The sequence below is a fragment of the Oncorhynchus nerka genome, linkage group LG12 (genome assembly GCF_034236695.1).
Source record: "Oncorhynchus nerka isolate Pitt River linkage group LG12, Oner_Uvic_2.0, whole genome shotgun sequence".
NCBI lineage: Eukaryota > Metazoa > Chordata > Actinopteri > Salmoniformes > Salmonidae > Oncorhynchus > Oncorhynchus nerka.
This window is the reverse complement of record NC_088407.1, coordinates 12,856,142-12,872,934: the sequence shown is the minus strand read 5'-3', so window position 1 is coordinate 12,872,934 and position 16,793 is coordinate 12,856,142. Positions and strand designations below refer to the sequence as shown.

At 44.1% G+C, this 16,793-nt stretch overlaps 1 protein-coding gene across 1 annotated transcript in view; it reads left to right on the top strand.

Annotated features, from left to right (window-relative positions):
- Positions 1-9,935, top strand: part of m1ap (meiosis 1 associated protein) — a 93,390-nt gene extending 83,455 nt beyond the window's left edge. Inside the window, exon 15 of the mRNA XM_065026015.1 lies at positions 9,759-9,935. Within this exon, the coding sequence (XP_064882087.1) occupies positions 9,759-9,935 (177 nt within the window). The remainder of the gene's footprint in view (positions 1-9,758) is intronic.
- The last annotated feature ends 6,858 nt before the right edge of the window (positions 9,936-16,793 follow it).

The following is a 16,793-nucleotide window of genomic DNA, read 5'->3' as shown; positions in this document are numbered from 1 at the left end:
AGGTACCTACTGTCACCCTCATATCCATACAGGTACCTACTGTCACCCTCATATCCATGCAGGTGACTGCTGTCACCCTCATATCCATACAGGTACCTACTGTCACCCTCATATCCATACAGGAGACTACTGTCACCCTCATATCCATACAGGAGACTACTGTCACCCTCATATCCAATACAGGTACCTACTGTCACCCTCATATCCATACAGGAGACTACTGTCACCCTCATATCCATACAGGTACCTACTGTCACCCTCATATCCATACAGGATACTACTGTCACCCTCATATCCATACAGGTACCTACTGTCACCCTCATATCCATACAGGTACCTACTGTCACCCTCATATCCATACAGGTACCTACTGTCACCCTCATATCCATACAGGAGACTACTGTCACCCTCATATCCATACAGGAGACTACTGTCACCCTCATATCCATACAGGTACCTACTGTCACCCTCATATCCATACAGGTGACTACTGTCACCCTCATATCCATACTGTCACCCTCATATCCATACAGGTACCTACTGTCACCCTCATATCCATACAGGAGACTACTGTCACCCTCATATCCATACAGGTACCTACTGTCACCCTCATATCCATACAGGTACCTACTGTCACCCTCATATCCATGCAGGTGACTGCTGTCACCCTCATATCCATACAGGTACCTACTGTCACCCTCATATCCATACAGGAGACTACTGTCACCCTCATATCCATACAGGTACCTACTGTCACCCTCATATCCATACAGGAGACTACTGTCACCCTCATATCCATACAGGTACCTACTGTCACCCTCATATCCATACAGGTGACTACTGTCACCCTCATATCCATACAGGTACCTACTGTCACCCTCATATCCATACAGGAGACTACTGTCACCCTCATATCCATACAGGTACCTACTGTCACCCTCATATCCATACAGGTACCTACTGTCACCCCATATCCATGCAGGTGACTGCTGTCACCCTCATATCCATACAGGTACCTACTGTCACCCTCATATCCATACAGGTGACTACTGTCACCTCATATCCATACAGGTACCTACTGTCACCCTCATATCCATACAGGTACCTACTGTCACCTCATATCCATACAGGAGACTACTGTCACCCTCATATCCATACAGGTACCTACTGTCACCCTCATATCCATACAGGTACCTACTGTCACCCTCATATCCATACAGGAGACTACGGTCACCCTCATATCCATACAGGTACCTACTGTCACCCTCATATCCATACAGATACCTACTGTCACCCTCATATCCATGCAGGTGACTGCTGTCACCACCCTCATATCCATACAGGTGACTACTGTCACCACCCTCATATCCATACAGGTGACTACTGTCACCACCCTCATATCCATACAGGTGACTACTGTCACCACCCTCATATCCATACAGGTACCTACTGTCACCCTCATATCCATACAGGAGACTACTGTCACCCTCATATCCATACAGGTACCTACTGTCACCCTCATATCCATACAGGTGACTACTGTCACCACCCTCACATCCATACAGGTACCTACTGTCACCCTCATATCCATACAGGTAACTACTGTCACCCTCATATCCATACAGGTGACTACTGTCACCACCCTCATATCCATACAGGTGACTACTGTCACCACCCTCATATCCATACAGGTACCTACTGTCACCCTCATATCCATACAGGTACCTACTGTCACCCTCATATCCATACAGGTACCTACTGTCACCCTCATATCCATACAGGTGACTACTGTCACCACCCTCATATCCATACAGGTACTTGCTGTCACCACCCTCATATCCATACAGGTACCTACTGTCACCCTCATATCCGTACAGGTACCTACTGTCACCACCCTTATATCCATACAGGCACTTACTGTCACCACCCTCATATCCATACAGGTACCTACTGTCACCACCCTCATATCCATACAGGTACCTACTGTCACCACCCTTATATCCATACAGGCACTTACTGTCACCACCCTCATATCCATACAGGAGACTACTGTCACCCTCATATCCATACAGGTACCTACTGTCACCCTCATATCCATACAGGTGACTGCTGTCACCACCCTCATATCCATACAGGTACCTACTGTCACCACCCTTATATCCATACAGGCACTTACTGTCACCACCCTCATATCCATACAGGTACCTACTGTCACCACCCTCATATCCATACAGGCACTTACAGTCACCACCCTCATATCCATACAGGTACCTACTGTCACCACCCTCATATCCATACAGGTACCTACTGTCACCCTCATATCCATACAGGTACCTACTGTCACCCTCATATCCATACAGGTACTTGCTGTCACCACCCTCATATCCATACAGGTGACTGCTGTCACCACCCTCATATCCATACAGGAGACTACTGTCACCCTCATATCCATACAGGTACCTACTGTCACCCTCATATCCATACAGGTACCTACTGTCACCCTCATATCCATGCAGGTACCTACTGTCACCCTCATATCCATACAGGTACCTACTGTCATCCTCATATCCATACAGGTACCTACTGTCACCCTCATATCCACACAGGAGACTACTGTCACCCTCATATCCATACAGGTACCTACTGTCACCCTCATATCCATACAGGTACCTACTGTCACCCTCATATCCATACAGGTACCTACTGTCACCCTCATATCCATACAGGAGACTACTGTCACCCTCATATCCATACAGGTACCTACTGTCACCCTCATATCCATACAGGAGACTACTGTCACCCTCATATCCATACAGGTACCTACTGTCACCCTCATATCCATACAGGAGACTACTGTCACCCTCATATCCATACAGGTACCTACTGTCACCCTCATATCCATACAGGTGACTACTGTCACCCTCATATCCATACAGGAGACTACTGTCACCCTCATATCCAATACAGGTACCTACTGTCACCCTCATATCCATACAGGAGACTACTGTCACCCTCATATCCATACAGGAGACTACTGTCACCCTCATATCCATACAGGTACCTACTGTCACCCTCATATCCATACAGGTACCTACTGTCACCCTCATATCCATACAGGAGACTACGGTCACCCTCATATCCATACAGGTACCTACTGTCACCCTCATATCCATACAGGTACCTACTGTCACCCTCATATCCATGCAGGTGACTGCTGTCACCACCCTCATATCCATACAGGTGACTACTGTCACCACCCTCATATCCATACAGGTGACTACTGTCACCACCCTCATATCCATACAGGTGACTACTGTCACCACCCTCATATCCATACAGGTACCTACTGTCACCCTCATATCCATACAGGAGACTACTGTCACCCTCATATCCATGCAGGTACCTACTGTCACCCTCATATCCATACAGGTACCTACTGTCATCCTCATATCCATACAGGTACCTACTGTCACCCTCATATCCATACAGGTACCTACTGTCACCCTCATATCCATACAGGAGACTACTGTCACCCTCATATCCATACAGGAGACTACTGTCACCCTCATATCCATACAGGGGACTGCTGTCACCACCCTCATATCCTTACAGGTACCTACTGTCACCCTCATATCCATACAGGAGACTACTGTCACCCTCATATCCATACAGGTACCTACTGTCACCCTCATATCCATACAGGAGACTACTGTCACCCTCATATCCATACAGGAGACTACTGTCACCCTCATATCCAATACAGGTACCTACTGTCACCCTCATATCCATACAGGAGACTACTGTCACCCTCATATCCATACAGGAGACTACTGTCACCCTCATATCCATACAAGTACCTACTGTCACCCTCATATCCATACAGGTACCTACTGTCACCCTCATATCCATACAGGTACCTACTGTCACCCTCATATCCATACAGGAGACTACTGTCACCCTCATATCCATACAGGTACCTACTGTCACCCTCATATCCATACAGGAGACTACTGTCACCCTCATATCCATACAGGTACCTACTGTCACCCTCATATCCATACAGGAGACTACTGTCACCCTCATATCCATACAGGTACCTACTGTCACCCTCATATCCATACAGGTGACTACTGTCACCCTCATATCCATACAGGTGACTACTGTCACCACCCTCATATCCATACAGGTGACTACTGTCACCCTCATATCCATACAGGTGACTACTGTCACCACCCTCATATCCATACAGGTACTTGCTGTCACCACCCTCATATCCATACAGGTACCTACTGTCACCCTCATATCCGTACAGGTACCTACTGTCACCACCCTTATATCCATACAGGCACTTACTGTCACCACCCTCATATCCATACAGGTACCTACTGTCACCACCCTCATATCCATACAGGTACCTACTGTCACCACCCTTATATCCATACAGGCACTTACTGTCACCACCCTCATATCCATACAGGAGACTACTGTCACCCTCATATCCATACAGGTACCTACTGTCACCCTCATATCCATACAGGTGACTGCTGTCACCACCCTCATATCCATACAGGTACCTACTGTCACCACCCTTATATCCATACAGGCACTTACTGTCACCACCCTCATATCCATACAGGTACCTACTGTCACCACCCTCATATCCATACAGGCACTTACAGTCACCACCCTCATATCCATACAGGTACCTACTGTCACCACCCTCATATCCATACAGGTACCTACTGTCACCCTCATATCCATACAGGTACCTACTGTCACCCTCATATCCATACAGGTACTTGCTGTCACCACCCTCATATCCATACAGGTGACTGCTGTCACCACCCTCATATCCATACAGGTACTTGCTGTCACCACCCTCATATCCATACAGGTACCTACTGTCACCCTCATATCCATACAGGGACTGCTGTCACCACCCTCATATCCATACAGGTACTTACAGTCACCACCCTCATATCCATACAGGCACTTACTGTCACCACCCTCATATCCATACAGGTGACTGCTGTCACCACCCTCATATCCATACAGGTGACTGCTGTCACCCTCATATCCATACAGGTACCTACTGTCACCCTCATATCCATACAGGTACCTACTGTCACCCTCATATCCATACAGGTACCTACTGTCACCCTCATATCCATACAGGTGACTGCTGTCACCCTCATATCCATACAGGTACCTACTGTCACCCTCATATCCATACAGGTACCTACTGTCACCCTCATATCCATACAGGTACCTACTGTCACCCTCATATCCATACAGGGGACTGCTGTCACCACCCTCATATCCGTACAGGTACCTACTGTCACCCTCATATCCATACAGGTACCTGCTGTCACCACCCTCATATCCATACAGGTACCTACTGTCACCCTCATATCCATACAGGTATTTGCTGTCACCACCCTTACTACAATACAACAGTTGATCTGTCATTTCCCCTACAGACCCCAACAGACTCCCCGCAGGGACCAACCACGGCCAGCAGTGGGCCCGTCAACTACACCCGCTCGACAGCCAAGACAGGTTTGTTTGTCCCTGTTCAGTCTACTACTAACGATCCTTAACTCTGTTTCTCCGTTTCTACGACCACAGAACCATCTATTTCTCTGCTTATGATGTGTTCCTGGTGAATGATTAGTTTAACCGTTGGACATTTATGACTGGGGTCAAAGTTCATGGTTATACTTGAGCTGTTTGTTCTGTTTCAACTTGATTGTAGTGGACTAACATTCACACAAGATATACTCAACAACAAAAAATCTAAACGAAACATGTAAAGATTTTACTGAGTTACAGTTCATATAAGGAAATCAGTCAATTTAAATAAATTCATTAGCCCTAATCTATGGATTTAACATGACTGGGAATACAGATATGCTTCTGTTGGTCACAGACGCCTTTAAAAGAAGGTAGGGGATTGGATCAGAAAACCAGGCAGTATCTGGTCTCACCACCATTTGACTCATGCAGCGCGAAACATCTCCTTCACATGGAGTTGATCGGGCTGTTAATTGTGGCTTTTAGAATGTTGTCCCACTCATCTTCAATGGCTGTGCGAAGTTGTTGGATATTGGCGGGAACTGTAACACACTGTCGTACACGTCGATCCAGAGCATCCCAAACATGCTTAATGGGTGACATGTCTGGGGAGTTTCCAGGCCATGGAAGAACGGGGACATTTTCAGCTTCCAGGAATTGTGTACAGATCCTTGCAACATGCGGCTGTGCATTATCACGCTGAAACATGAGGTGATGGCCGTGGATGAATGGCATGACAATGGGCCTCAGGATCTCGTCACGGTATCTCTGTGCAGTGGCGATTTTAGTGTGTAAATCTTGGTGGGGCAAAAAAAAAAAATGTGGGATACATGCCAGCAAGGCAACAACACTAAACAACAAACACATGAATTGAACTATAACGGTTCATTCAGCCTCATTTACAAAACATAGCTGATATGGCTGACTTGCTTAAACAAATGTGGTTTCTACTGACAATTGAGATGTACAAACTATGGCATAAGGGGACGACAAGCGTATAAGAGGCTATCCGTAATTTCGATTAAGACATTAATGAGCGAGCTAGGACGGACGTAGTCAATGTAACTATTTGTTCCGCACTTTTGAAATGTACAGCGAGAAAATTCAGAACATGGGCCGTTTTTACAGTGTTCTTCCTGTACACCAAGTCAGAACCATAGGATAAATAAAGGGGGCATAGAAGCAGACAATGAAAGCTCTATTCAATGATTACATTTCTCTAAAAATGGCTATAGGCTACATGTGCACTACCAAGTCAGAACAGTAGGCTAAGTTATGAGAGGGAAAAGGAACAAATTTATTAGGGTGAGGCACATGGGCTACTAACAGCTTAATACACAACATACACTTAGTATTACTTCCTTGTTGTATTATGATATAGATTGTGTTGTATTAAGATATAGATTATATAAATGATAAAGATTATATAGATGTTGTATTATGATATAGATTATATAAATGATAAAGATTATATAGATGTTGTATTATGATATAGATTATATAAATGATAAATGTAAAATAAAGGTAAAATTTAAAAAAAATATATAGATGATATAGATGTTGTATTATGATATAGATTATATATAGATGTAGATTATATAAATTATATAGATTATATAGATGTTATATTATGATATAGATGTTGTATTATGATATAGATTATATAGATGTATTATGATATTAATTATATAAATGATATAGGTTATATAGGTGATATAAATGATATAGATGTTGTATTATGATATAGCTGATAATTTTACTTCTGAAAGTATGCACTAGATGGCAGTATTTTACTTCTTGACTTCAGAGACATATTTATCAAAAGTTTCTCACGCGTACGCACGCACACACGCACTCACTCACTCCTACACACAGTCACTCATACACACACACTCTGTCTCCAGGGTGATTTCATTGTATTAGAGAAGTGATTGAGCGAATCGAATCGCCCTGTCTCAATCTGGGTCAGAGAGACGAGAGAGAGCGGAACTGGAACTGTCACCCGGCCGTTACCGTGGAGACTTCTCTGTGTCTTCCAATGATTACCTCACAACCAATAGACTTCTTCTTTTTAGTCAATTCTTAGGTATTCTTTTAGCCTGAGTTGCCAGTCTGTTGGTGCTATGAACTCCTAGTCACTCATTATCATGCCATACATGTCGCTATCAGCTATTACTACAGCCCATAGTGTTTCCTGATCAGGTCATTTGTGTGTGTGTGTGTGTGTGTGTGTGTGTGTGTGTGTGTGTGTGTGTGTGTGTGTGTGTGTGTGTGTGTGTGTGTGTGTGTGTGTGTGTGTGTGTGTGTGTGTGTGTGAGAGAGAGAGCTTTATGGGTCATCTCTGATAAGGTCTCCTGCAATGCAAATAGATCATGTAATGTGACAGTGATTCACTCTCTCCCCCTGACCTCTCTCAATTCAAAGGGCTTCATAGGCATGGGAAACATATGTTTACATTGCCAAAGCAAGTGGAATAGAGCATTAACTTAAGTGAAATAAACAAGAAAAAGTGAACCGTAAATATTACTCATAAAAGTTCCAAAAGAATAAAGACATTTCAAATGTCATATTATGTCTATATATAGTGCAAAAGGGAAAATAAATACACATAAATATGGGTTGTATTTACAATGGTGTTTGTTCTTCAATGGTTGCCCTTTTCTTGTGGCAACACGTCACAAATCATGCTGTGATGGCACACTGTAGTATTTCACCAAATAGATATGGGAGTTAATCAAAATTAAATTCGTTTTCAAATTCTTTGTGGGTCTGTGTAATCTGAGGGAAATATGTGTCTCTATTATGGTCATACATTTGGCACGAAGTTAGGAAGTGCAGCTCAGTTTCCAACTCATTTTGTGGGCAGTGAGCACAGACAGGTCTGCCTCTCTCTCTCTCTCTCTCCTCCCTCCTCCCCCTTAACAGTATCTCACCTCTCTCGTCTATTTCTGTCTTTCTCTCTGTCACTTTCTCTTTCCACTCCCTTTCTAGCAAATAACTAAATGCTTTGTAATGTGAAATACACAGTGACTTTGTCTTTGTCCCTTTATCTCCCTCTCTCTGGCTTTATTGGCATGGGAAATATGTTAACATTGCCAGAGCAAGTGAACTAAACTCAGCAAAAAAATAAACGTCCTCTCACTGTCAACTGCGTTTATTTTCAGCAAACTTAAGATGTGTAAATATTTGTATGAACATAACAAGCAAGATTCAACAACTGAGACATAAACTGAACAAGTTCCACAGACATGTGACTAACAGAAATGGAACAATGTGTCCCTAACAAATGGGGGTCAAAATCAAAAGTAACAGTCAGAATCTGGTGTGGCCACCAGCTGCATTAAGTACTGTAGTGCATCTCCTCCTCATGGACTGCACCAGAATTGCCAGTTCTTGCTGTGAGATGTTACCCCACTCTTCCACCAAGGCACCTGCAAGTTACCGGACATTTCTGGGGGGAGTGGTCCTAGCCCTCACCCTCCACCTCCAAATCGATCCCGCTACAGAGCACAGGCCTCAGTGCACTCATTCCTTCGACGGTAAACGCGAATCCGACCAGCACCCATGGTAAGACAAAACCGCTACTCGTCAGTGAAGAGCACTTTTTGCCAGTCCTGTCTGGTCCAGCGACGGTGGGTTTGTGCCCATAGGCGACGTTGTTGCCGGTGATGTCTGGTGAGAACCTGCCTTACAACAGGCCTACAAGCCCTCAGTCCAGCCTCTCTCAACCTATTGCCGACAGTCTGAGCACTGATGGAGGGATTGTGCGTTCCTGGTGTAACTCGGACAGTTGTTGTTGCCATCCTGTACCTGTCCCGCAGGTGTGATGTTCGGATGTACCGATCCTGTGCCGGTGTTGTTACATGTGGTCTGCCATTGTGAGGACGATCAGCTGTCCGTCCTGTCGCCCTGTAGTCTTTGAAAGGCAGGGTCCTGAAAAAGGGGACGTTTCTTTTTTTTTGCTAAGTTTAGATAATATACAAAAGTAAAATAAACAATAAAAATGTACATCCAAAGAATAAAGACATTACAAATGTCATATTACGTGCAAATAGTTAAGGTACAAAAGGGAAAATAAATAAACATAAATATGAGTTGTATTTACAACGGTATTTGTTCTCTCTCCCACACAATACACAGGAACTTACTCCTTTTTCTCTATCTCCTCTCTCCATCCCCCTCAGCAGCAGGGTCGTCAGTTCCAGGGGGGTAACAGGAGAGTCAGGGCCACCGTGGCGCCCCTCCCCTCGGCCCCTCCTCCCTCTAAGATGTCTCGCCCAACCCTCACCATGACCCCAGACCCCCGGGCCACCGCCACACCCCTCTGTTCCCACGACGACGATTTGCTGATGATGCTGTGAGACTATTATTGCACCTTGCTCCAGAGTGAAGTTTCCCCTGACAGATAGATTGTACTGATAGATTCATTTTGTTATTTTTTACTGAACTTTTTATTTATTCACGGGATCCCAGTTGAGACCAGTGTCTCATTCACAATGGAGTCCTGAGAACAAACATCTCAAAAGATGATAGTTCAATAAAACAGCAAAAATGTACTACAGGAGATAGACCCACCACAGCTCAACAACACTAATAGACCCACCACAGCTCAACAACACTAAGACCCACCACAGCTCAACAACACTAATAACAGCTCAACAACACTAATAACACACCACAGCTCAACAACACTAATAACAGCTCAACAACACTAATAACCCACCACAGCTCAACAACACTAATAACAGCTCAACAACACTAATAACACACCACAGCTCAACAACACTAATAACAGCTCAACAACACTAATAACCCACCACAGCTCAACAACACTAATAACAGCTCAACAACACCCACCACAGCTCAACAACACTAATAACAGCTCAACAACACTAATAACCCACCACAGCTCAACAACACTAATAACAGCTCAACAGCACTAATAACCCACCACAGCTCAACAACACTAATAACAGCTCAACAACACTAATAACCCACCACAGCTCAACAACACTAATAACAGCTCAACAACACTAATAACAGCTCAACAACACTAATAACACACCACAGCTCAACAACACTAATAACACACCACAGCTCAACAACACTAATAACAGCTCAACAACACTAATAACCCACCACAGCTCAACAACACTAATAACAGCTCAACAACACTAATAACCCACCACAGCTCAACAACACTAATAACAGCTCAACAACACTAATAACCCACCACAGCTCAACAACACTAATAACAGCTCAACAACACTAATAACAGCTCAACAACACTAATAACCCACCACAGCTCAACAACACTAATAACAGCTCAACAACACTAATAACAGCTCAACAACACTAATAACAGCTCAACAACACTAATAACCCACCACAGCTCAACAACACTAATAACAGCTCAACAGCACTAATAACACACCACAGCTCAACAACACTAATAACCCACCACAGCTCAACAACACTAATAACCCACCACAGCTCAACAACACTAATAACAGCTCAACAACACTAATAACACACCACAGCTCAACAACACTAATAACAGCTCAACAACACTAATAACCCACCACAGCTCAACAACACTAATAACAGCTCAACAACACTAATAACCCACCACAGCTCAACAACACTAATAACAGCTCAACAGCACTAATAACCCACCACAGCTCAACAACACTAATAACAGCTCAACAGCACTAATAACCCACCACAGCTCAACAACACTAATAACCCACCACAGCTCAACAACACTAATAACAGCTCAACAACACTAATAACCCACCACAGCTCAACAACACTAATAACAGCTCAACAACACTAATAACCCACCACAGCTCAACAACACTAATAACAGCTCAACAACACTAATAACAGCTCAACAACACTAATAACACACCACAGCTCAACAACACTAATAACAGCTCAACAGCACTAATAACCCACCACAGCTCAACAACACTAATAACCCACCACAGCTCAACAACACTAATAACAGCTCAACAGCACTAATAACCCACCACAGATCAACAACACTAATAACAGCTCAACAGCACTAATAACCCACCACAGATCAACAACACTAATAACAGCTCAACAACACTAATAACCCACCACAGCTCAACAACACTAATAACAGCTCAACAACACTAATAACAGCTCAACAGCACTAATAACAGCTCAACAACACTAATAACCCACCACAGCTCAACAACACTAATAACACCTCAACAACACTAATAACCCACCACAGCTCAACAACACTAATAACAGCTCAACAGCACTAATAACCCACCACAGCTCAACAACACTAATAACAGCTCAACAACACTAATAACCCACCACAGCTCAACAACACTAATAACCCACCACAGCTCAACAACACTAATAACACCTCAACAACACTAATAACCCACCACAGCTAAACAGCACTAATAACAGCTCAACAGCACTAATAACCCACCACAGCTCAACAACACTAATAACAGCTCAACAGCACTAATAACACACCACAGATCAACCACACTAATAACCCACCACAGCTCAACAGCACTAATAACACACCACAGCTCAACAACACTAATAACAGCTCAACAACACTAATAACCCACCACAGCTCAACAACACTAATAACAGCTCAACAACACTAATAACACACCACAGCTCAACAACACTAATAACAGCTCAACAACACTAATAACCCACCACAGCTCAACAACACTAATAACAGCTCAACAGCACTAATAACACACCACAGCTCAACAACACTAATAACCCACCACAGCTCAACAACACTAATAACCCACCACAGCTCAACAACACTAATAACAGCTCAACAGCACTAATAACACACCACAGCTTAACAACACTAATAACAGCTCAACACACCTCTCCTAGACACCGACCGATGCTGTGAGACTGTTATTCCACATCGCTCCAGGGTGAAGTTTCCCCTAGACACAGACCGATGCTGTTGAGACTGTTACTCCAACTCGCTCCAGGGTGAAGTTTCTCCTAGACACAGACCGATGCTGTTGAGACTGTTACTCCAACTCGCTCCAGGGTGAAGTTTCTCCTAGACACAGACCGATGCTGTTGAGACTGTTACTCCAACTCGCTCCAGGGTGAAGTTTCTCCTAGACACAGACCGATGCTGTTGAGACTGTTACTCCAACTCGCTCCAGGGTGAAGTTTCTCCTAGACACAGACCGATGCTGTTGAGACTGTTACTCCAACTCGCTCCAGGGTGAAGTTTCCCCGAGACACAGACCTATGAACATCTACTGACGATGCCGTGTTAGACTGAACTCAACCAATAAGCTCAACATGCAAGTGGGCCCCCCCAATGTTATACTCAAAGCACTTTAACATACAAGCAAGCAGGTTTCCCTTAGGTACAGATCTAGGATCATCTTTGCCTGCCCCAATCCTAACAAATAACCATTAGTGGGGGAAATGTAACATTGACCCAAGATCAGCAACTAGGGGGCAACTTCGCCCAACTCCCTCGAGCTCCAAGCAACTTCTACTTACCTCTTAAGGAAGAGACATGGCAAACACGCAAGTAGACTCACGAATGCTATACTCGAGGAACGAGCCAGTTCAACCCTTACCCTGAGGGACTGCAATTCTAGGCCACATCCAAAGTTTGCAAACAAGATGGACAAGCTTCCAACTGTTCATATGGTAGAGTCATTTGTACGGTGAGTCGGTGAGGCCTCAAAAGAAGCTTGGTCAGCGTTAAACAGAGAAACACCGTAAAACAAACCCTGCAACCACACACACACACTTCCTACAGTAACCCTGCAACCACACACACACACTCTTCCTACAGTAACCCTGCAACCACACACACACACAAACACACACTCTTCCAACAGTATGGTTAGAGCTATAGTTGTTTCATGGATTTAACACCCCCATTAAAAACCTTCTCACAATACTTAATTAGTTGGATTTCGTTTCCCTCGCCGCCGTGTCCAGAGTGCTGAGGCGGCATAAAAAGCAACCAATTAAAGACCAGAAAAAAAATAACGACTGATTTAAACAGGTTCGATGTGTAAAACGCAGGCATTGTCTGCATTGTCCCACCCCAGTAGTCAAACGCCTGCTGTGTACTGCTGAGACATAATAAACAGAGGGGGTCTCTCTCTTCAGTTCCAAAGGGCACCCTATTCTCTGCTTAGTGTACTACATCTGACCAGAGCCCTATGGGCCAGCCCTGTCAGTCCTAGTCACAAGTACTGCACTATATAGGGAATAGGGTGCAGTTTGAGACGTAGACGAGGGCTGTAATCTAGGGGGAAACGGAAGCTGGATCAGGGGGTGACGGAGGGGGTAAAGGAAGCTGGATCGGGGTGGATAGACTGATGGAGGGGGTACTGGAGGAACAGGTCAGAGCGGGGTTGAGGCTAGAACTGAGGTTGTTGTGTGACGATGTCATTCAATAATATGCCCATTCAAGGAGTTCGGTCACACACTCATAATTACACACAGTCACATACACACACACACTTGAGTGGTTAAACAGGCTCCCGCCATTCCGCCCACCCACTGAACTCTACAACCCTGAAGAGTATGACACTGTGGCATCACGGCGTTGTGATGTCACACAAGACTTGAAACTCAGCCAATTGTTAAACAGGCTCCCGCCATTCCACCCACTCACAGTGTCCGGGTGATGTCATGGCATTGTGATGTCACACAAGACAGCCAATCGTTTAAAAGGCTCCCGCCATTCCACCCACTCACAGTGTCCGGGCGAGGTCATGGCATTGTGATGTCACAGAACAGAACCCCTCCACCCACTGAGAGATGAATTTCAGTCACTGACCAAGTTCAGGTGTTTTTTGTGTGTTCTTGCCTGACTTGTATATTTTATTGTTTATCTTTGTCAACAAAAAAAAACAAAAAAAAATTCACCCACTTGTGACATCACAGAGCTTTGATATGGAAACCTGTCTCTCATCTCAACTACTCTCTGATATAAACCACAACCTTTGATAGAAGTTCTGTTTGACTGGCTGTGAATGTAGTTGAATGTAATCAGTGTTGTTCTTTTAAATGTTCACAAAAATGTTCATGTTCTGTTTGAGGTCCTCTGTTGTGTTAGTTGCCACTTAACCCTCATTTGCTCCATTGGGCGCCGTACTACTATGGCTGACCCTGTAAAGCAACACATTTCACTGAACCTATCCAGTGTACTGTATGTGATAATACTTTAACTGTACATATCAAAAATATATTCAAATAAAACAAGTTCCTGCATGTGGAACCTGCTAGTTTCAGTTGTGATCAGCAGTTATCACTGATTAGAAGTCCCTGTGGCCAAATAGTGACACACCCAAAACATACGCATCACACACACAAACTAAAACACAAGGGGGGGGGGGAGATCTCAATGGCATACTTCTGGGCGTCATCTCTCATCTCATCTCCTTCTCAAAACCTACTGAATGAGAAAGGCCAGAGGTCCCTCAACCTTGTCCTCCAATGTGTTTTGAGAAGGACGCGGGTTAATGTTAGTTCAGAGGGCTGGTGTGCCCTTCATACTGGACTTCCTCTTTTCACAGCCGTTTCAGTTTCAGTTGTGTGTGTGTGTGAGTCAGAGAGAGGACAATCGAAGGAAAAAGCTGAGCAGGGGGCATATTTTTCTGCTGCTGTGCAGAGTTAGAGGAGAGGACAAGGAAATGAAACGCACAGACACAGGAAGTCAACGTGATGCTACAACCCCGAGTCAACCACTGAGATAGAAGTAGTTTAACAATGTACCGAATTACAAAATCTATGAATAAACTTCTGGGAGGGGGATGTCAAGCTAAGTTTATAACTGAAGTCTACACAGGCGAGGAAGTCAAAGTAAATCTTCCAATAAAGAGAAATGAAGGAAAATAAAGAGACAAACTGAAACTTCTTCAAACGAGGGTGTTTCCAAGTGGCACCCTTAAGTCCCTCTTTACTTCTGACCAAATCAAATTCTATTGGTCACATACACATGTTTAACAGATGTTATTGTGTAGCGAAATGCTTGCGTTTCTTGCTCCGACAAGTCAGTAATATCTAACAAGTAATATGTAACAATTTCACAACAACACACACAAATCTAAAGTAAAGGAATGTAATGTAGAATATATAAATATTTGGACGAGCAACGTCGTAGCGGCATTGACTAAAATACAGTAGAATATAATGCAGTATGTACACATGAGATGAGTAATGCAAAATATGTCAACTTTATTAAAGTGACTAGTGTTCTATTATTAAAGTGGCCAGGGATTTCAAGTCTTATGTACAGTGGGGCAAAAAAGTATTTAGTCAGTAACAAAGGAACTAAGATCAGAACGTGACAATCAGACTGTTAAATAGCCACCACTAACACCTTAGAGGCTGCTGCACTATATACAGTAGGGCAAAAAAAAAATGTAGTCAGCCACCAATTGTGCAAGTTCTCCCACTTAAAAAGATGAGAGGCCTGCAATTTTCATCATAGGTACACTTCAACTATGACAGACAAAATGAGAGAAAACAATCCAGAAAATCACATTGTAGGATTTTTAATGGATTTATTTGCAAATTATGGTGGAAAATACTTATTTGGTCAATAACAAAAGTTTATCTCAATACTTTATCTCGGACAGCCCGCCAGGAAGTCCAGAACCCAGTTGCACAGGGCGGGGTTCCGACCCAGGGCCCCGAGCTTAATGATGAGCTTGGAGGGTACTATGGTGTTGAATGCTGAGCTACAGTCAATGAACAGCATTCTTATATAGGTATTCCTCTTGTCCAGATGGGATAGGGCAGTGTGCAGTACGATGGCGATTGCATCGTCTGTGGATCTATTGGGGCGATAAGCAAATTTAAGTGGGTCTAGGGTGTCAGGTAGGGTGGAGGTGATATGATCCTTGAATAGTCTCTCAAAGCACTTCATGATGACAGAAGTGAGTGCTACGGGCCGATAGTCATTTAGTTCAGTTACCTTTGCCTTCTTGGGTACAAGAATAATGGTGGCCATCTTGAAGCATGTGGGGACAGCAGACTGGGATAGGGAGAGATTGAATATGTCCGTTAACCCTCCAGCCAGCTGGTCTGCACATGCTCTGAGGACGCGGCTAGGGATGCCGTCTGGGCCGGCAGCCTTGCGAGGGTTAACACGTTTAAATGTTTTACTCACATTGGCTGCAGTGAAGGAGAGCCCACAGTCCTTGGGA